General features: G+C 36.6%; 1 protein-coding gene across 5 annotated transcripts in view; it reads left to right on the top strand.

Annotated features, from left to right (window-relative positions):
• LOC110020896 (lysine-specific demethylase JMJ25-like) overlaps positions 1–21,552 on the top strand; it is a 60,580-nt gene that overhangs the window by 20,706 nt on the left and 18,322 nt on the right. For 2 of the 5 annotated variants that reach the window (XM_020719174.1, XM_020719176.1), the window contains exons 6-12: positions 6,238–6,567; positions 15,084–15,675; positions 15,756–15,929; positions 16,135–16,328; positions 16,409–16,481; positions 16,611–16,696; positions 17,267–17,386. In XM_020719174.1, coding sequence (XP_020574833.1) covers positions 6,238–6,567; positions 15,084–15,675; positions 15,756–15,929; positions 16,135–16,328; positions 16,409–16,481; positions 16,611–16,696; positions 17,267–17,386 — 1,569 coding nt within the window. Of the gene's footprint in view, positions 1–6,237; positions 6,568–15,083; positions 15,676–15,755; positions 15,930–16,134; positions 16,329–16,408; positions 16,482–16,610; positions 16,697–17,266; positions 17,387–19,860; positions 20,079–21,552 lie in introns of those variants that run through there. The other 3 variants (XR_002293577.1, XM_020719175.1, XM_020719177.1) reach the window with 3 other exon arrangements.

Raw genomic sequence — 21,552 nt, 5'->3', positions numbered from 1 at the left:
GGCGGGACTACCTCCCGTCCTCATGTGCTCTTCTCCTTTTGGAAAGTTTTAGGGTCTGTTTGGGGCAACTGTTGATTATTTATAATCTGTTGATAAACAGATTATTCTGAAGCTGGCTTGCTGTTTGAAACAACTTATTCAGAATAACTTACTGGGACCTGTTGTTGGATAAATGACCATTTCGCCTCTGTTGGTTAAAGTGTTTGCAACAGAACTGTATATATACAATAATAGATAAACAGATGTCTCAAACTATTACAGTTTAGTTACAAAAATTAAAATACATTGCTCACCATTTCGTGAGTATAAAAAAATAAAACAAAAAGAAATACAATTACAATTAAGAGTAAACAAATTAAAACGTTCAATTTAAAACTCTGACGTCGTCTGTCCTCAGCAGCACTGTCCTCTTGGGAAACCATCGTACCACGATACCACGATCACTGTCTGCATGGGAGTATGTTGGAACGTCGGCCCAATGGAAGAAACCACATCGTGCTGAAACACCCCTCTGACAACCGTAGAACTGTCTCCCGCTGCTATAAGGCTGGCGTGACGTAAGGGAGCGCAGTAACACAACACAACTTGGGAGGTCCCTGAAATCCTAGAGCTCATGCTGCTACTAAGATAAAAAAAACCAAACACTTTCCATTTCTGTAAAAAATACTTTAAAATGGGTAGTAGGGCTATTGCTGTTACTGTAAAAATAACATTTAAAAAAGCTGCTCCAATATTCCAAAAAACTAGCATAAAATCCAATATTCCAAGACCTGCATAATCCTCAAAACCAAAACCTATTCCAAAGAACCATCCGAGCCAAACCATCCGGGCCTAGAAAACGATCCAAACATCCAAACCAACCACAAGAAACTAGCAGCCCCCTTAAAACAAGCAGGTGAAGTAAGAAAAACAAAATTACGACCCAGAATGGAGGGCCAAAAAGTAACTTGCATAAAAAAGATGCAGCATATATGTATATCCTCGAATGGAGAAAAAGCTCCCTACAACAATTGTTTTAAAATAAGACATCAAACCAAAGTAGATAACACAGTGGTAGAGAACAGAATCCATTCAAAACTGCTCGATAAAATAGTGGTAGAGAAAAAGCTCCTTACAGTTGCTTGAAAATATAACAGAATTCAGGCAAAACAACTCGGTAAAATCAAAGCATTTTGGGAAACCTGCGCAACTCGAGAAAGCTAGAAGAAGCTTGCATAAAACAACAATGAAATCTATCCAGAACTTCAATCCAGCAATATGTAAATGCCCATAAATTCGTCCAACACTTGCAATCACATGCTCCGAGATAAGCATAAATGAGCAACTAAAGAAACGAAATAATAGAGGGCAGAGTGTAGCAACCATTTGCACTGTTAGATTCAGCATCAAAGTAAGCCCCATTCCAGTTAACAGGGGGTGCATATATGAGGGGGTGCATGGCTTTGCAAGCCAATTAACAGGAGAGTTACCGTCCAAAAATATAAAACTCATTTGCACTGTTAGATTCAACATCAAAGAAAGCCAGAAAACCCCATAGAAATGTACCAAACACGATTACCAAGCTTTCCCCACTATATATTGCAAAGCACAAGGACAATATAAGAGCAGAAATAAAATTGTATGTAAATGCCCCAAGCACGATAAACAAGCACAATATAAGAGCTTTCATCACTGACCTCCCAAGCACAAGGACAATATAAGAGCTTTCATCACCCTCCCAAGCATTATAAACAATTCCGCATATATGCAATATCTCTGGCATGTATGTAAATGCCCTACTATAGATAGCTACAATTCCGCATAAATGGATCTAGACAACATTCAAATAATACCCCATTCCAGAGATAGCTTGCAACTCATCTCAAAACCAACGCCATATACATAGGACTCCAAGGCTAATAAATTCCCCATTATACAACTAAAAGAGCTTTTTCAAAGAATTGGGTGTTCTGTATGTAAATGCCCCATTATATATTTCTAAGTAAAGAGCATAGTAATTCAGAATAGAGTGGTAGGTATGTAAATGCCCCATTATAGAGTGGTATGTATGTAAATCCCCCATTATATTTTCGTGTAACAGTGAATAGGATTTGAATAGGAAATGAAGTGGCAGGTATGTAAACCCCCCTTATATTTCTTCTCTAAAAATCACAGGAATTGAAAATATTCCCATTCATTCTAATCCCAAAATAGATCCCAAGCACTCCAAAATTCCAATATTGCAATTCCAACATTTCGAACCATGAAATTTTATCATAGGAATAGGAAGAAGAAAGTAGTTACTTCAAGATTCATTAATCTTGTTTAGCCCTTTCTTCTTCCTATAGAAACATTAAATACTCACAAAATAATATAACAAGTGAAGTGTGATCATCCAAATGGATGAGCAGTAGTTATTCTACCAAGCAAAATATTGAAAAGTTATGTTCAGATCACTCATCCAGACCGCCAGAAGGTAAAATATAAAAAATAACCCATTCGAAAATTCAGATCTAGCATCCAACATTCCGTAAAAACTGCATCTTACCTCTAAAACAAACAATGATGCATCCAAACAAAAATGCAACGAGGCACAAGTGAAGTGAAGGGTAGAAAGCATACCTCATTTGAGGTGGGAAAATAGGGTTTCATTAGGACGGCGAGGGCGAGGGAGAGTAGAGGTTGGAATGTTACCTAATTTGTGAAGAAGAAGCTGAGGGCAATGGCGAGGGGAGCGGAGAGGGGCACGAGAGGAATTTCTTCATCCTAACGCGCTAAGCTAACGCCGGACGCGGCCCCTTCCCAACTTGCAAATCTATTTACATTATTTTCCAATTGCGTCAGAGTGGTGCAAAAAATTTGGTGCGAACGTGTTTTCTAAACACGACAACTGCGTTTTCATACCGCTGCCGCTCCTAATAAGCTGCCCCAAACGGGGCCTTAATTGCTTTTTTTTGGAATATTCCACCCCTTATTCTTGTGTGGGAGTTTCTTTTCCTACTTTCCTTTCCTCGTCCTATAGGAGCCTATATAATGCTGTCTATAGAGATTCAGGGTCAGTTTTTGCTGTGTTCTACTTTAAGATTTCCTGTGTGGAGAGTTTTCCCTATTCTAGGGCTGTATCCGAGGAGGTGGTGGTGGTCCTGCTGTATTCTCCTCCGAGGTGGTATTGTATCCTTCTTTTTTACCATCTCTACTCCTCCCCCCTCCAGCAGCCGTCGACATCCCCATCCTTCATCCTTGCACCCAACCACCCTTCCCGCAACGACTTTCTCTTGTTGTATAGCTCCCCTGATCTCACCTCTGTCTTCAAATACCATGTCCCTACAGTCCAATATTGTTATCCCCCTCCCCAGTCTTCATCCAAAATATGATCTCGGTCACCATAGTTATGTAGCAAAATCTGCTAACCAACCCTCCATCATTGCTGCCCCTGCAGTTCTGTATCTTTCCCTTGCTTCCCCCAGCGTTCTTTTGCTGCCACCAATTCTACCAATCATCCCGACCCATGTAGCCAACCTCCACTGTCCTTGGAATACACTTTAAAGATGTTTCCTTGTGTCGTTCATGTTTTTTGTTGTTATTTTCTACTATGTTCACTGTAACCTTCTCTCTAAATCAATTAAAGTTTGTTTTGCATTTTCCCTTGAATTTCTTACTAGTTTCGATATCATTTAGCATCAGAACTAGCCCAAATCTAGTCATATCCTAGGCTTTCCTAGCATCTGGTCCTACCTACTCCTACCAAAAATTTTCCCTTCTACCCCTTGCCGATTTTCAAAATCAGCAATACTAAATTAAATTTTTATACCATTAATGAGTCTCCTACACTCTTTTTCACCTTCCAACTCTAAACCTTAGCCATGTCACCATCAAGTTATATGCTCGACCTTTCCTAGAGGAGATACGGCGAGGGATTCGCCGACATCAGCGCTGGATTACAAAAATGGAAGATGAAATCTAATGGGAGCTATCCTTGCCCGTGATCCGAAAGGTTGAAATATGAAGATGAAGCGGGAAACACCGTGTCGGTTTCTCTCAACTTACCACCGCCAAAAGTTGCAGACTCTAGCTTCCATATGTTGACCTCATTTTTAGTGAGGTCTAGTCTTCCTCTTAGGGTTTAGGATCTAGCCTTAGGGATCTCCCTTTGACTATCTTAGAACCTTAGATCTAATGGGAGCTATCCTTGCCCGTGATCCGAAAGGTTGAAATATGAAGATGAAGCGGGAAACACCGTGTCGGTTTCTCTCAACTTACCACCGCCAAAAGTTGCAGACTCTAGCTACCATAGTGAAGAGACCGCAACACCAAGCAACCCCCCTTGGCTACTATCCAACAAAATCAATTCGCAAGTCAATCATAGCCAGAAAATGTTGCGAGTACCACAGATTTGGACATGGTGAAGCAGAATGCACAATAAGGGGAGTGATTTACTTCATCGAGCAGGGCGTCATTGGAAAATTTCATAAAGACACCATAGGCACTGAAGACGGTGATGACTTAACTGAGGAGAATTCGCTTCCGGTTGAGGAGGACAAGATACACTTAGTCTCAGCTGAGTTCATGGAAGAGAGAGTTCAACCGACTTCATTTTAAGTGGCCAATACAGTTATGAGTCTGAGGAGCCGACATCAGACATAGAACCCCCACAGGCAAGAGCAAGGCAGACACTTCAAATCTACATACCTCTTCCTGAGTTCCCCCTATGGAGGGAGGTCCAACATGTCCAGAGAGGAGGCATTATGTCCCTTGCTTGGACTACTACAGTGAGTAGTTCGAACGTTAGAGTTAGCTCAGCAGGGTTCCCATCAACAAATTTTATGAAACATATTTCGTCCTAGAATTGAGTTCTCACATAGGTGTTACTCAATCACCGCACGCTAGGCACGACAAGTGGAAGGGTGAAGATTTCAAATGTATGGGCTCGAGAGTTGCACTGCAGGTCTCTATATGCAGTTACTGCTCAGGATGTGCCAAAAGAGGATGATTACCTATTTTATCAGAATGTGTTGTAGAATAACAACTCTGGCATGATCGACCTACTAGGGGATTTAATATTATACCATGAGGATCCAGGAGTTTCAACGAATGAGGTTGAAGCTCTCCTAACCCCTGAAAATTGACGTGGGGGGCTAAAAGGTGCCCTTGTAGCGGGGCGCTAACAGCGCTCCTAACGCAAGGCACTAACAAAACCCCTAAAACGAGGCGTTAAATGCCAGCTGGCTAAACTGGCTGGCCAACTTCCTTTCCAGTCCAAGGGAACCGGTCTGGAACACAATCGCGACGAGACAGAAGGATCGTGAGTTCTGCGGAGAAGGCGGGACTACCTCCCCTCATGTGCTCTTCCCCTTTTGGAAAGTCTTAATAGTTGTTTGCTGGAGTATTCCCACCCCTTCCTCTTGCGTGGGAGTTTTCTTTCCTTCAACAGGAACCTATATATTGCTGTCTACAAAAATTTAGGGTCAGTTTTTGTTGTGTTCTACTTTCAGATTTTCTTTGTGGAGAATTTTCCCTGTTTTAGGGTTGTATCCGAGTAGGTGATGGTGCTCCGACTGTATTCTCTTACAAGATGGTCCTGTATTTTTCTTTTTTACCATCCCTACTCCTCTCCTTTCTAGCAGCAGTTGGCCTCCCCACCCTTCATCACCGCACCCAGCCGCCCTTTTCCCAACGGCTTACTCTTGATGTCCAGCTCCCCGGATGTCACCTCAGTTTTCAACCGCCCTGTCCCTATAGTCCAGCATTGTTGTCCTCCTCCGCAACCTTCTTCTCATCCCTGATCACCGTTGTTCTGCAGCAAAAGCGGCTGCCCAACCCTCTATCATTGTTGCCCCTGCAGTTCTGCATTTTTCCCTCTTACGCTTTAGAGGTGTTTGCTTGTTTCGTTCATGTTTTGTGTTGTTATTTTCTGATTTGTTGTGTTGTAACCCTCTCTCTACATTAATAACAGTTTGTTTTGCATTTTTCGTTGAATTTTCTACTAGTTTCGGTATCAATAATGTTCATAAAATTTGATTGAATATCTAGCTTTTAACTAGTTTAATAACTTATGCTTGAAGAATTCAGATGAGCTGAGATGCAGAACAAATTATTTTAATTTTTTATATATATTTTGAAAAAAACAGGATTGTTAAGTTGTTGCAGCTTTGAATGTGAGGTGGGAGAATTGCTTTTCCATTTTTCAATTACATGAGCTTGCATATTCATAATCAACCAAAAAGTTTATTTTAATTTCCTTAAACTTCTATCACACAGGTCGAAATTAATATTCACAAGTTTTTCAAAGGCTATGTGGAAGGTCGGATTCATAAAAATGGATGGCCTGAGATGCTAAAGTTGAAAGATTGGCCTCCATCTAGTTTATTTGCAGAGCGTTTACCAAGGCACTGTGCTGAGTTTATTGCTGCTCTTCCGTATAAAGAATATACTCATCCAGTCGCTGGAATACTAAACATTGCTTCACGGATCCCTGAAGGTCGTTCCAGCCCTGATTTAGGCCCCAAAACTTACATTGCTTATGGTTTCCATGATGAGCTTGGTAGAGGAGATTCGGTGACAAAACTGCACTGTGATATATCTGATGCGGTACATTTGTTATCCTCAATCTTGATACTTTTTTAATGCAGATCCATTTTTTCTTTTTCTTGGAAGCTTTCTAATTTTTCCACATTTTTTTCTGACTGGTTTTCTTTTAGATGCAGGTTTATTCAGGAATAAGTTGTTTCTTGTTTAGTATAGGGTTTTCATACTCTTGAAAGGTTTACATTTTACATTAAAACATACCATCAAAAGTATGAGGAAAAAAAAAAAAACATTCCCAAAAAAGGGAACCAAAAAGCCAAAAAAAAAACTATGCCTCTGTGACATTTACAATATGAGCACTATCCTCTTGTAAAACAAAAAAGAGAGGATTCTGATCATTTACTTGATGGAAGAGAAAGTCACCATCAAAAGCTATCTTTGCACAAGTATGGGCTGCTCTGTTGTTTTTTCTATTGCTATGCTTAAACAAAACTTGTTTAAATTTAAGTAAAAAACCAATATTTGGATTGTCGGGAAAGTTGCATTGCCACTTCTTCTTTTCCATAGTATGCCGGAAGTGCTTCATGACGTTGTGGTTGTCCCCCTCAATATTGATACCAAGGCACTCAGTCATCCAGTCCTCAATAAGTGAGTGGAGGGAGAGTACCGCCTCCATCTCTACTTGGGAGCTGTCCCAATAGGTGAAGCTACAGCCCTTAGCCACGGTCAGTCTTCCCACTTCATCTCGGATAACGATCCCAACCACAGCCTGATTGGAGGGGAGGAGAGCTCGGCGGAATACCAAAAATCACAAACTTGCAGCCTTCATGGCTGATTAGCATCCTGGTGGTCCGAGAAATAGTGACACGGATCAGTCCAGGCCTCCAATAAGCTCGAAGCGATGTAGGTTGTTGTACCATGAACTTTGTTGAGTTTTTTGGCGTTTCTCGCTCTCCAGCTGATGTAGACAGCTTTGCAATACATTCTTGCAAAGTTTCTGCTGGCTGGTTTAATGTTGCGCAGTCCCTCGATGGCCTCCTTGAAGTTAGAGAAGGTGGGGAGTATAAATCCCCACTGCTTAAGCTTATCTTTCACTGCACAAAGTAGCAAACAGTTAGTTGAAATATGATTTTGATTCTTGTTCTCGTTGCATCTCCAAGGACAAAGTGAGGAATCAGCTAAACCATGCCGGGCAAGCCAAGCATTTGAGGGAATAGCATCCACGCTGAGCCGCCACCAGAAAGCTTTCTCCCTTGGTCGAAGTTTGAGTTCATTGAGCCACTCTTGAGTAATTTGAAGCCAAAATTCTGCTTGGTAGGCGTTGGCACTAATAGTTTTCCAGTGAGCTGCTTGCAAATTTCAGGCACGTCCTCATTTAGCTCAATATCAATCGGGATGCTACAGATTAACCTACATAGCTCCATTCCAAACATATTTTGTAACTTCTCCTTATCCCACGTGTTGTTGGTAATAAGTTCCTAAACTTTGTCATGCTCAGTAACAGAATTGTTAATAAAGGTGGACAAAACTTCACGAATGGACAAAGCTGCCGTCCTAATTATTTATAGCTTGAATAATCTGCATGCGATGACTTATTCTAGTTCTCTCTATAAACATTCTGTGTAGCAGTACTTGGTTATGCTTGATATTTTCACCTGGGAAAGGGTAACTATAATGTGAGAAGAGGAAAATATATTGTTACATGGTTGGAAAGAAAGCGCAGGCACTGAAAATTTCGGTGGCTTTCATCTATTCTAGTCGTTCTGATTTCAAAAGCTTGACTAATATCATTGGTACCATTCTAGGGCTGATGATATCATTCTAAGGCTCATAAAAGGTGTTAGAAAGGGGATTTAGCCGGGATGTGATTGTAGAATTTTAAGGGAATGAGAATTGGGGAAGTCAATGATGTTCGGGAGTGGTAGGAGGCGAAATATGCTGTTGGACAGCAGATTGGGCGTCGATCGACAGCTGTCCTGACTAAAAACAGCGAGGAGGACAACAAAATGACATGGTGCAGTGGCAGAGGAGTTTCACCACCTTTTTCTGCATAAGTTATAGATACACCACTTACAAAAGAAAAATGATACAACACTTTCTAAGATGTAAATAAATATTACAACCTCCAAATACCCCAACTAAAGCCAAAAGTTCCTCAAAATACCCGAAAAAAACACAAATAATTGCTAATAGAAATACCCTAATTAGAAGCAAGCAATTAGGAAAGAAATCAGAAAAAAGAAAAAAATTGATGTCGGGATCGTGCGGTTCTGTGCGCCTGCAATTGCTGAAATTGCAACTTCCACGACATTGTGGAATTTCCATGCAGTGAATGTGCAATCCCATAACAATGTGGGATGTCCACATCATTTCCCCTAGTTGGGAGAGGGTTTGTCCTCATCTCTAGAAGGATCTGAATCTCACTGCGGGTTGTTTTTTCTCAAAAAACCATTTAGGAAGATTTTCACAACTGCGGTTCACCACTCTTGTCTGACCATCTGTCTTTGGTTGCATCGCTGAATTGAAGTAGAGTTTAGTATACAATTCATTTTATAGTGTATTCAAAAAATCACTAAAAAAATTCCTCATTTCTATATGGAGTGATGACATGTTGGATCTCCCTAAGCTGTGGCAACCTTAGGGGTGGATTGTAGGTAAGAAAATCTTAAAATTCACCTAGCTTGGGCTGACATGTGTCTGATATCAACTCCTTTTACTCACTGCCATCTAGGGCAACCAATGTTAATCTTGATGTGACTTCTCTCTCCAGCTTAGTCTGAAGTATTCGTTGGATTATTAACATATCTCCATTATCCATTGAAATCTAGTACTCATTTACATCTTCACAATCTTCAATGTCTCCGGTGTCACTGTCTATATTTTTTCACTTTTCCCTGCTTCGTGAATAAGATCACCTTCTTTTTTGGGCAATCTGATACAATTTACCCCAAGTTATGATAGTTGAAATAGGTTTTGCCCGGGATGAATTTGGGAGTGCTAGTGGGCCCTACCTTTTTTCACTTTGAATTTATTTCTCCTCTGTTGGGCTTGGTTGGGAAGCTCCATTGGGTGTGTTCTTGCTGTAGGATTCTGGGTTGGAACTTGATAGTCACATGGCGACATTGCTATTGTTTCACCTTTAAAGCAAGGCTTTGTACATCAAGTAGGGACCAATACGGTTGCAGCTGCACCAAATTATTAATGGATGATCTAGCACTCCAAGATATCTAGCTGTTGCATCCTCTTTTGATTCCATTAACTCACATTTTAGCATGAGTTAATTAAATTCAATCGTGTCCTCCTCCACGAAAGAATCTCTTTTGCTTAGGTGGTGAAGTTTTATGAACATATCATGTTGGTAGTGTGAGGGAAGGTATTTGCGCTACAACTCCCTCTTTCAATTGTGTACTCCTCCACGAAAGAATCTCTTTTGCTTAGGTAGTGAAGTTTTATGAACATATCATGTTGGTAGTGTAAGGGAAGGTATTTGCGCTACAACTCCCTCTTTCAATTTAAACCAGGCAGTATTTTTACTCTTCTCTTTTTTTCTTTCAAATACTTTTCAAGTTCTCTCACTATAAGGAAGCATTCTTAACTTAATAGTTGCTAGCTTGACCTTTCTGTTAGGTGGAATATCTTTGTATTCAAAGATCGGCTCCATTGCTCGGAGCAACTCGATGAATTCTTCCTAATCTATGCGACCATCAAAATTCGATAAAACACTTTTACTCCAAGATCCCAGTTTCTCATCTGATAGTTCATGCTGAATTGTTGGGGTAGTGGTGCTTTGTCAGTGGAAACTTCCCTATGAAAGGAATTCAATTTTTTCTCTTGATCCAGCAAGCCGTTGTGGCTATGGCAAGTGAAATCATCGTTGTGGCTATGGGTGACTTCACTCGATCGAGCGAGTCATCGTTGTGGCTATAAGTGACTTCACCAAATTGTCTCTTTTCAAAGGAGACAAATGTCTATTGAAGTTCGTGGATTTTCTATTATATATTTTTCATAGTTCCTGGACACAACGTTGAAGCTTTTTCGTTGTGTCTAGGAACTATGAAAATATACAATAGAAAATCCTCGAACTTCAATAGACATTTGTCTCATTTGAAAAGAGACAATTTGGTGAAAGCGAGTCATCGCTGTGGCTATAAGTGACTTCACCAAATTGTCTCTTTTCAAAGGAGACAAATGTCTATTGAAGTTCGAGGATTTTCTATTGTATATTTTTCATAGTTCCTGGACACAACGTTGAAGCTTTTTCTTGGCGGCATGATGCCTTGTTCTTCCAATGGATGTTTTGACAGAGAAGAAAATTGGGGATTGGGATTAGGATTAGGGTTATGGTTAGTGCTAGGGCTAGGTGGATGATACATGGATTTTTTTGGTGGAGTGTTAGAATAGGTTTTATGGATTCTTATTCTAAATGTAGGGAGAATAAATTCCTCAAAAGTTAGATTTTGTTGGACTCTGATACTAGATGATATCATTCTAGGGCTCCTAAAAGGTGTTAGGAAGGGGATTTGGTATGAATGTTGTTGTGGAATGTCAAGGGAAAGGGAATGAGAATGGGGGAGATCAACCACATTTGGAAGTGGTAAGAGGCAAAATGGGGGATTTGGTAAGATCAACCACATTTGGAAGTGGTAAGAGGCAAAATCTTATGTTGGATTGCAGATTCGACGTCGATCTGCATCTTTCTTAGTCGAATGCAATAAAGTGAATGACGTAACAACGTGGTGCGGAGGTCGAGGAGGTTCACAACTTGTTACTTCACAAGCTACATACACACCACTTACAAGAGAAGATGATACAACACTCCTTTATGTAGAAGTAGAGATTACAACCTTCAAATATTCAATACAAAGCCAAAAGTCCCTCAAAACAACAAAAGAAACATATAAATATGTTTCTAATAGAAAATACTTTAATTACAAATAAAGAATTAGGAGAAAAATAAGAGAAAACAAAAAAGAAACTTTTGCATAAATTAGAAATCAGGTTGTGATAATGAGGTTCTGCATGCTTGCAATCATTGGAATTGCTGCTTTCAATGTGTTGCACGCAACTTCGTGGGATGCTTCACATCAATCATATAAGACATTATATGGAGATTTCACCATTATATAAATGTTTTATTTTTTGGTTTTAAGGTTTCTTATAGCCTCTTTAATTAATTACCTATCTGAGTCTTGTAAAAGCCCTTTTGATTAATGGTTCATTGGCTCTATGAACTTTTATATAATTGTAGATTTTTTATTTGAGGAGAAAATAACATGCATAAATGGTGGAGGAAAGGGAGACAACAAAGACGATCTTTGGAAGGTAGGGGATAAAGAATGGAAGGGACTGCAACGGCTAGGAGTGGAGGTGGAATAATTAGGCCTCGTGCGTGGCGGTGGGGGTGGGGGTGAGGGGGAACGTAGCAATGAATCGGGCACGGGAGGAGGAAGACCAGACCTGTCCGGTCCAGGGGAATGCTGGATCGACTCCCTGTTTGTACGACCCATCGGGCTGCAAGCAGCCAGCTCCGCGTGACTCTCCTTCAGTTTGCTTTATCTCCTCTTGTCACAAGCTACCACTCACCCTTACTATCTATCAAGGTACTCATGCACTTCTCTCTTTATTTCTGAGATGTCTAGGTGGAAGTGAGGGTAGTTGTAGAAAGAAGAAAGGGTAATTAGAAGCAAGTCAAACAAAATAGGGAAGAAGCTATCATAGAGCAATCAATGCCAGCAGAAAGGAAAGGAGTCTTTAAGGAAAAAATAAATCAACAAAAAATGAAAGGAGAAGAACAAAGGGCATCAACAATGAAGATAAATCTAAAGGCTCGATAAAGCTTATCAAATCGTTTCAATTTATTACTTTCAATTATGGCGTCTCTTTAGTGCATATTTTGTTTTTTGCGCCTCAATTGCCTTACATAACCTATTAATTTATGCCTCTTGTTAGAAGGAGAATCTCATCAGTCTTCCTATTGCAGAAGTTCATGTGGGCCTCGCAACACCAAGGAATTTATCTTAATCCTTAATTTTATAGATTGATCTAGTATAAAGTTTAAAGACAAGCTTGATCTTTGAACCAGATAATCCCTTTGTATTTTATAGTTAAAGAGGAAGGTCATTTGTAGTCCTCTCGTCATTTCCAAAACAATTTGATATCAAAGTATTATAGATTGGTAGGTTATAAGTTTTAAAATAATAAAAAGAAGTGTGATACATCTTTAACCGAATGATAAGTCGAGTGTTGACAAGTTTAGGCCAATAACGTACTAAGTTTTAAGTTCACGAGTTTCTTAGATTAAGATAGTTGGCACTATACCCTTGAGGATAAGATAAAGAGAGAATAGGCCAAGCAGGCTCTTTGCCATTGGAACCTTAGAGTGCTAATATTGGATCCGACATAAAAATCTAACTTGAATCCGACACAAAAAATTTTGGTTTGCATCAACCTGTGCAATTTTTGGGATGGGCTTGAGTTAGCTAAGTTACCCTGATCTAGATCGGGTCAGCTTTGGGTCATTCAGTGGGGTTGGGGTCAAACCAAGCAAAAATAACTTATTTATTTGATTATATTCTAAGATTTTTACACTTTTTTTAGTTGTGTCAAATTCTTTAGTCATGTTCATTTTGTGTGGGGTTAAAAGTAACTATGAAACACAAGGTGACTGAATTACTATCATTAATGGAACTCGACAATGATAACCAAATGGAGGAGCTCATTAATAATAATCTCTTGTAAGATGTTCCATTATTAATGATAGAAGTAAAGAACTTAGTCTTTAAGGTGCTTGTTGAGTAACTAGAGTTAGATAACATTCCATGATCTTATGATTTGAGGTGGATACATAGAAGACAAAATTTAGCCTAACAAAATATTAAATCATATTTCATGACTCGAGAGCTTTGAATGAATTAAGAATGGAATGGATGGCCACTATAGAAGGTTTGAACTTGTCACACATTCTGATAAACTGCAATGATATCATAATGCAAAATTTTCCAAAACTAGTTTAATAAATAAGCCACTAAGCTACAAACTTCCATTAAACATGTATATTTTCATATATACTAAAAAAGATGAACCAATATATCTAGCATATTATCAATATTTTAAACATAACTACAGTATACATCTACCCTATGTATGCATACCTAAACAAAGATGCTTCTTGTCAATTGCATACAAAATCCTTTCCAAAGCTTAGATAACCCTTTGCGAGCTTTTTTGAAAAAATGGTCAACTAATATGGTTAAGTTATATATATAAATTTATAACTCAATGTGTATTTGACATTTCTAAATGACGAGAAAATACAAACGGTGAAGAAGCATTATGCATGTTGAACAATGTACAAACTTATCCATAAACATAACATTTGGTATAACAACCAATATCAGCACTTGGACTATATAGTGGTCATAATAGTTGTCATAGAATTTGAAGTCATAGGCATAATCATTGCATTTGAATACCATCATCATCATCACCATCTTTATTTTTTTAAGTGACCATCATCATCATCTTGGACCATAAATAAAGAAGTTGAGACTTGTAGCTACACTTTGTAATGATTTGATCGTTTTATGTCTTCAAATATATATGCTGAAAGAAATTGATGGGAAATCTCAAGTGATTGTTGAAAATAATCTCTGTTAGCATATTCAACATTTGTGGGATAAAGGTTTTGTTGTATAAAAAAGATCTTAATTTATTAGAATTAAATGAAAATATGACACTAAATAGGATGCAACGAAGAAAAAGGTTTCATGTAGCCAACCCTACTTAGCGGGATAAAGGTTTTGTTGTTGTTGTTGTTGTTACCATATTCAACCTTCATTCGCCATATTTATGATAATTTAATTTTACAGGTATCTAATGCCCTGTCAATATTCCTTCTACTAAAAAAACTGGATTTTAACATGTTGTTGCTAACCATAATATTTTTGAAAATCCGGTGAGTTTCACCGTATCTATCACGGTTTCATTGTTTAGAGGATTTCATGTGTTTTTTGCTTTTGTAAAGGTTGGATAATGATTTGATGAACAACAGACTATTTTTTCTGGCTCGTAGACTGTCCATCTTAATTCTCAGTTGGCAGTGCATGCTATCATAATGTGGAACGGGTAACATTGTAATTAGAATATGTTGGAGATGTTTACTTGTTTTATGAATTAAATTTTTTGTAATCCATAACCATTCTAAAATTCTAATATAGACCAAATATTGGAGTATCTCCAACTGGGACGTCATGGGTTTAAAACCTCAAAATAAGAATTCACATGTTATCGTTAATGCATTACAACATGCTTCAATTACTTAAAAATGTTGGTGTATTTATTTCTCTGCGTTGCCTCACATATTGGCATCCACCAAGTTATTCAAAGGATGCAATTTCAAAATACTGTCAAGTTTTTTTTTTTTCATTTTTCATTTTTAGTTTCTTTTTTAATTAAGAGTATTTCTTTGATTTTATGATGTCTGTTAAAATGATCCTTGTTTTTCTGTTTTTGCAGTTGTTATTAGTTTTATTGACTTTGGGAAATGGCTAAATTGTTTGGTCCATGTGGTTTTCCTTCAGGTAAATGTCTTGACTCACACAGCTAAGTTGACGATGTCTTCTTGGCATACAGAACGAATTAAAGAGCTGCAGAGGAAATATGATAGTGATGATTGTCAGGAACTGTACATATTTCAAGATAAAACAGTAATAGCGAAGGTTGAGGAAAATATGGAACCGACTAAATATTTTACAATTTTAAATTCTAGTAGTACCAATTTGGATGAGAAGACTGGAATGTCTTCTGTTGCAGCGCAAGAAAAGGAGTTAGGAGGAGTTAGCATTGAACAATCTGAGGAGATCCAAGTTAGCTCAAGTGGAAATATGCCAGGGTGCTCTTCTGTTGTTAGAATGAATATAGCTATGATCGGGGAAGTAGAAGAAGGAAGTCTGGTGCAGGAGCTTGGTTTTGATGAATCTTGCAATAAGATAAAGAACCAATGGAAAAAAATTACTGATGATGTCGAGAATAATGGAGGCTCTTTGGATGTCTCTTCTTCAAACAACAATTTATGCCAGGATATTGAGTTAATAGGAAGGCTTGTTGGTTCTGAAAAGTCAATTTCCCGTGGTTCTGGCAACTCCTTTGATAAGAAAATGAAGTTGAAGGAAGGTAATAATCTTAAAAGAGTGACATCAAAGTTTTTCTTGCCACAGCAGTTAATTTAGTAAAAGCCCAAATTTCTCCTACAGAAAGTGTGGAGATTTTGATGGTGATGTTCAACCAAAAGTTTAATCACGTTGTTCCTTACAGGGAAGTTAGTTTTAATGATTTACCAAATGATTTAAGTCATATCTGGTATGGTAGTCAAGCTGACAACTGTCTTTCTACATCAATCAAGCTTGATGAACCTGGGCGTCCAATCGGTATTGATTTGAAATTGAAACAGATTCTACTACTGGACTATGTTAATCAACATTGAATTCTAATATGAAATGCTAGTTATAATTGGCATTTATTTGATATTATACAGATAGAAGTAGCTGATTTATGAAGTGCAAGTTCAAGTACTGAATTATGATAATCAACATTGATTTCAAACATAAGTTTATGAACTGATCCTTCTTGCAGGTCAAGACACTGCTGCATCAGTGCCGAAAGCTATGGATTTATTAAATAAATTGGATCATAACTGCAATTCAGAAGTTTATTGTGGTGGTGCAGTTTGGGACATATTCCGAAGGGAAGATGTACCCAAGCTAATTGAGTATCTGCAGAAGCATTGGAAAGAGTTCCGCCATATTAATGCTCATCCTCTTAACTCAGTGAGAGTTATTTGCCATTTTGCACTTTAATTTCGAGTTTCAGTGTCATATGGTGATAATTTTCAACTTTATTCCCTTAGATTGTTCATCCCATCCATGATCAAACTCTCTTTTTGAATGAGAGACATAAGAAACAGCTTAAAGATGAATTCAGTAAGTTCCTTTTTTTTAATTAAATTTATCATTGATAACGTCTGTATGTTGACTATGAAGTCCTTACTGTGTTTTAGTTCCAGTATTCACATTAGCATGCTCTAAGCCATCTTTTCACTTCTCAAGCAGATGTGGAGCCTTGGACATTTGAGCAATATCTTGGCGAGGCAGTTTTCATCCCAGCAGGATGTCCTCATCAAGTCAGAAATAGACAGGTCAGAATAATTCTGTGCTGACTCACCAACTCCAGATTTTTGAGAAAGTATCAAATTAGTCCCCTGACTTTTTGTAGGGATTCATTTTAGTCCCAGAGTCTATAAAAGTGCTAATTTATTCATCGGACTAATTTAATCGTGGCTAAAATAGTGCTTCATAGGGATTATTTCAGCCTGTATTAAAAGAGGCTACAAATAAATTTGACACTTTTATAGACTCTGAGCCTAAAATGACCTCATGTAAATAGTCAAGGGACTATTTTGGCACTTTAGTCATGAATTTTAAGAATTCCTAAAATTTATGTGATATTTTCAGGCGTTCGCACAATTGTTTTTATCAATGTTCCTTTTTTCCACGGTTATTAGTATATACTATTAAACTGATTTGAGGTTAATTTATGCTAGTTAATTAAGTCATGTTATCTGAATATTAGTGTAATTCCTGGAATTTTTCATTTATTCTAGTGCAATAAAATCTATGCATTATTGTCATTTGATATTTTTTTTATGAAGATTTAGTTCTTTTAGACAATGTGTTATTAATTCATATGTTCTTTCTCAACTATCCAGTCTTGTATCAAAGTTGCCCTTGACTTTGTATCTCCTGAAAATATTGGGGAATGTGTTCGATTGACTGAGGAGTTTCGTTCGCTTCCAATAACACATCGAGCTAAAGAAGATAAGCTGGAGGTACTTTCTCCAAACATAGTTTATTGAAACTTTAGCTTGCTTTTGTTATTTAATTTTTTTTTTCGGCCTTTAAGTTTGCCTTTATTTATTTTAAACTTGGATTAAAAATTTTGCTTTAAATTGAGGTTGCCCCAAGTACTTCTTTACAATTAATATGAACTCATGTTCTTTTTTGACTTGATTACAATTCTAAGTTATGCTTGTCCCTACTCTTTTGTGATAAGACATGGATGCTAAACTTTCAGATTATATTTGTTGTCAATAGGGTTGTAATTGAGCCAATCCGACTTGCGAGATGGCCTCGAGCTTGGCTCCATAATTGGCTCGTGAGTTGCGCTTGATGAGCTAATGCTTGATGAGCTAATAGGCCAACTTCAACTCAACTGATTAGCTCGTGAGCCAGCTCATTTTAAATAAATATATTAATATAAAATATACTTAAAATATATTAAAACTGAAGATTTAATCTTTAAATTATATAAAATATTTAAAAATAATATTTTATATTTTATGTCAAGTTGTTTCTTATTATTTATCTTCTAATTGTTTATTATGCATGTCATTTTATTATAAAACTAGCTTGAATTAGTATTGTTTTCCCTCTTTCATGATAAGCAAATGGCTCATGAGTCGGCTTGAATTCGTAGACTTAGGCTCGAACTCGATTAATTGATCAAGCTCAAGCTGAAAGTGACTCTATTTCAAATCGACTCTTTTAATATATTCTAATTAACGCCCTACATTTTTGACCCGTTGTAATCATTGAATTCCTATTATGGCAAATAGATGTATGTTTAGGATTTGGCTAGTTGATCGTTCCTTTGCATGTCTTCATTCCCCCACCAGGCTATTGAAATATTTAACTACAAGTTTGATATTTAGAAGATTGTAAAAACACAATGATAACATAGTTAAAGCGCATGATCAAACTATTGTAGCTTTTAACTTTTCAAAAATATATTGCATTTATTTATAATGGAAAAGTGAATTTTTCCTTGAGTAATATTGATGCTATGCTTTTATATGGTCTTTGTATTCGCATTTCAAAGTCATATAGATGGACAAATGATAACTCTGATTAGTTCATCTAATTAAGCGGCCTAGATTGTTAGCTCAAAATGTTCTTATTGATTTTTGATATTTTTGTTATGTCAGAATTATTTTATTTGTATGTCTATTATTTCCAATAAAGTACCCTGAAGTTAAGTGTCAAAATAGTTCTCTAACTATTTACATGGGGGTATTTTAGTTATAGAGTCTATAAAAATGCCAAATTAGTCCCCTTTCTCTATTAATATTGGTTGAAATAGCCCCCAAGGAGGACCATTTTCGGGGGTGTTTGGTTGCTCCTATTAATCGAATCAATGGCCGGATTTACGAAATCAAGCCAAACATAAAAGATGGGCAAGTTCCGTGAATTTAAGAAATTTCAGATTTAAGGTCTGATTTTTGCCTTCCATTCATCTTGAATCTGAATTTAATATATCCAACGAGAGGGCGGATTTAATAAATCCAGATTTGCTGAATCCTACTAACGCTAAATCTTGCCTGGACTGAAACTCCCCCTTGGACTCCATTACAAGTGTATGGGGATTAAATTTGCTTTTTTTATAACTATGAGAGTAAAATGGACTTCTATAAAAAGTTAGGGGACCATTTTGACACTTCTCTGAAGTAACTTGACTCGGCCTAATCCAAAAAAAATGCTATAAGATGCTTGTTGAGCTTTGACTTCAGTTTATTTTTTCTTAAACACATAATAGGATTGGGCATAATTAGTAAATTATTTTCTTAAATGTGTGATTTAGGAGGCTTCTCACATGTCTTACCTATCTAAAAATCAACCTGGCTTTTGGGTGATCCAGTTGATGACCTCACAATTAGGCTAACACAGTCTAAGTAGGCCAACCAATGGATTTTTGGACTCACATATACCTTCGAGTCAATAAGGGACACAAATCAAACATGTTATCATTAGGAGCCACACCATAAAGAAAGGTGCACCATTTGCCACCTTATTTCATAAGTTGGCCATAGTTTCAATCAATGGTGACTAGCAAAGCAAGGGGAAGGAAGAGAGGCTAAATTTTTTACCTTTATTGTTCCCTTCCTCTTTCAATCTCTTCTTAACCCCTTCTAACCATCCTTTAATTATCTTATCTTTTTTTTAATTAGTTGTCTATTTTAGGATTTTAGATGGGGCTCTTATTATTCGGTAAATAGGAGGCCACTGAAGATGTTTGTTTTTGACAGAGGTAGGAATATGCGATGCAATACAAGAAATACATTATAAATATTTTTAAATTATTTCAAGAGTAATCCATAATTATGGATTAATTTTTTAGAACTTTCTATATTTTTTATTTTATTTTATTTCCATTTATTGCATTTAATTGTTGCTTTATTTTAGGAGTTTTGTATATTTGAATTCAAGTTATTTTGATTTTATCTTATACTTCCACTTCTATATATAGGGGTTTATATCCTCAAGCAATCGAGCCATCACCTTCTTCCTCTTTTCAATTCTCTCATCTTAAAAGAGAGAAGTCAAGGCGATTTCAAGAGATGGAGGAATACGAAGGTCAAGAAAGATGGCATTTATAAGAGCTTGTCATCAAATCTTCAATCAATTGACATCACATTAAATTTTCTTCCACACTAATTTGGTATTAACGCCAAATCTCTTGAAGGTAATTACACCCCTAATCACCTATATGTTTCTTCGTTTGAAGCAACATGATTTATCCTTTGTTATTACTCATCCCACACCACTTTCAAAATGCTAACCCTAGCATTATGCCATATGATTCTTCATATATCACCATGACACTAGTAAATTATTGAGAATTGACCATGCAAAAAGTAGAGATTATGCTAGAAAGATATATCACAAACATATAAACTCAAACGTGAAGCTACAAAATTCTCTTTCTTTATATAGAGTCAATGCTACAATTTTTTTTTTTATTCTCCAAATGTTCATATTCATATAAGTTCATAATTTTTTTATAGATATGGTTTAAATGTTGAAGAAATATATGTTGTGCATCTAGAAGCCTCAAACATCATATATTATATTGGAGAAATGTGTTTCTTTTGATAATTGGTTGAAATATTGCCTTAAGGTATTTATGGATGATGCGATTAATAAATCTTGTTATTTGCATGCATATGCTATTTATGATTATATATAACATCATAATTATATTTATCAATATGAAATTGATATTATGATTATTTACACTCCATCGAAAAATTCATCCAATTAAGCGTGAATTTTTGATGCAATATTTAAATTAGTAAATTTTGGAATTAAATATATGTTCATTTAATATTTGATTTCCACAACTTTATTTTTGAAACAAATATTTTATTGAGATGAGTCCCAATTGAGTGAAACGTTCTTTGATCTAAATCTAAATGTGGGCCTAAATTAAGTACTTGATGCATAGTTGTTAACTTCAAGCCGTTCATGATATTGTTGATGGTATCAAATTATATTTGAATATTTTGTGTTTATAGTCAAAGTATGTCACGATATGACCTGGGAGTTTTTTAGTACCAAAGCAATTGTGGTCGGTCAGATGAAGAAAATGTTCTCTACATATTTTTTTTTATAAAATATAAAGGGGTTTTCTATTTCACTCAATTTTACGAAAATTCGTTCAAATTTAAAACTTTTATTACCGGAAGAAAAGTAAAAATTGAAATAATGTCTTATCTCTTTGTGATTTGTTGGTTTTATTTTTAATTAAAAAGTTTAATTTGGAAAATAGGGCTGAATACTACATTACAAGGAATATGTCATATCGAAAGATGAAAATATTGTTTAATAATGAGTTTAATTATTCAAACTGAGAAATTTAGGATATTTACTTGGTCTGCAAAAATACCAACAGATCGTTTCCTATCTAATCCATAGGGTTTAGATTATATTAGTTGTTAATTTTTAATAATCTCAAGTCTCTATAGTTAATTACATCTGAAGTTACCTAAATCTCTTAAGAAAACTCTCAATTAAAGGTGTGGGTTTTTAAGATTTTCAAAGTTTAGATTCCACGATCGATTATATGAAAATAAACTGGGAAAAGTTCAATGTGGAATAATTATTTTTGAAACTTAAAAAAATGAAAACAGATGTCGAAGATACTGAGGAAACCTTAGTG

This window comes from Phalaenopsis equestris, unplaced genomic scaffold (assembly GCF_001263595.1).
Source record: "Phalaenopsis equestris unplaced genomic scaffold, ASM126359v1 Scaffold000108, whole genome shotgun sequence".
In the NCBI taxonomy this organism is placed as follows: Eukaryota; Viridiplantae; Streptophyta; class Magnoliopsida; order Asparagales; family Orchidaceae; genus Phalaenopsis; species Phalaenopsis equestris.
The sequence above is the reverse complement of the archived record's forward strand: the minus strand, read 5'-3'. Positions and strand labels throughout refer to the sequence as shown.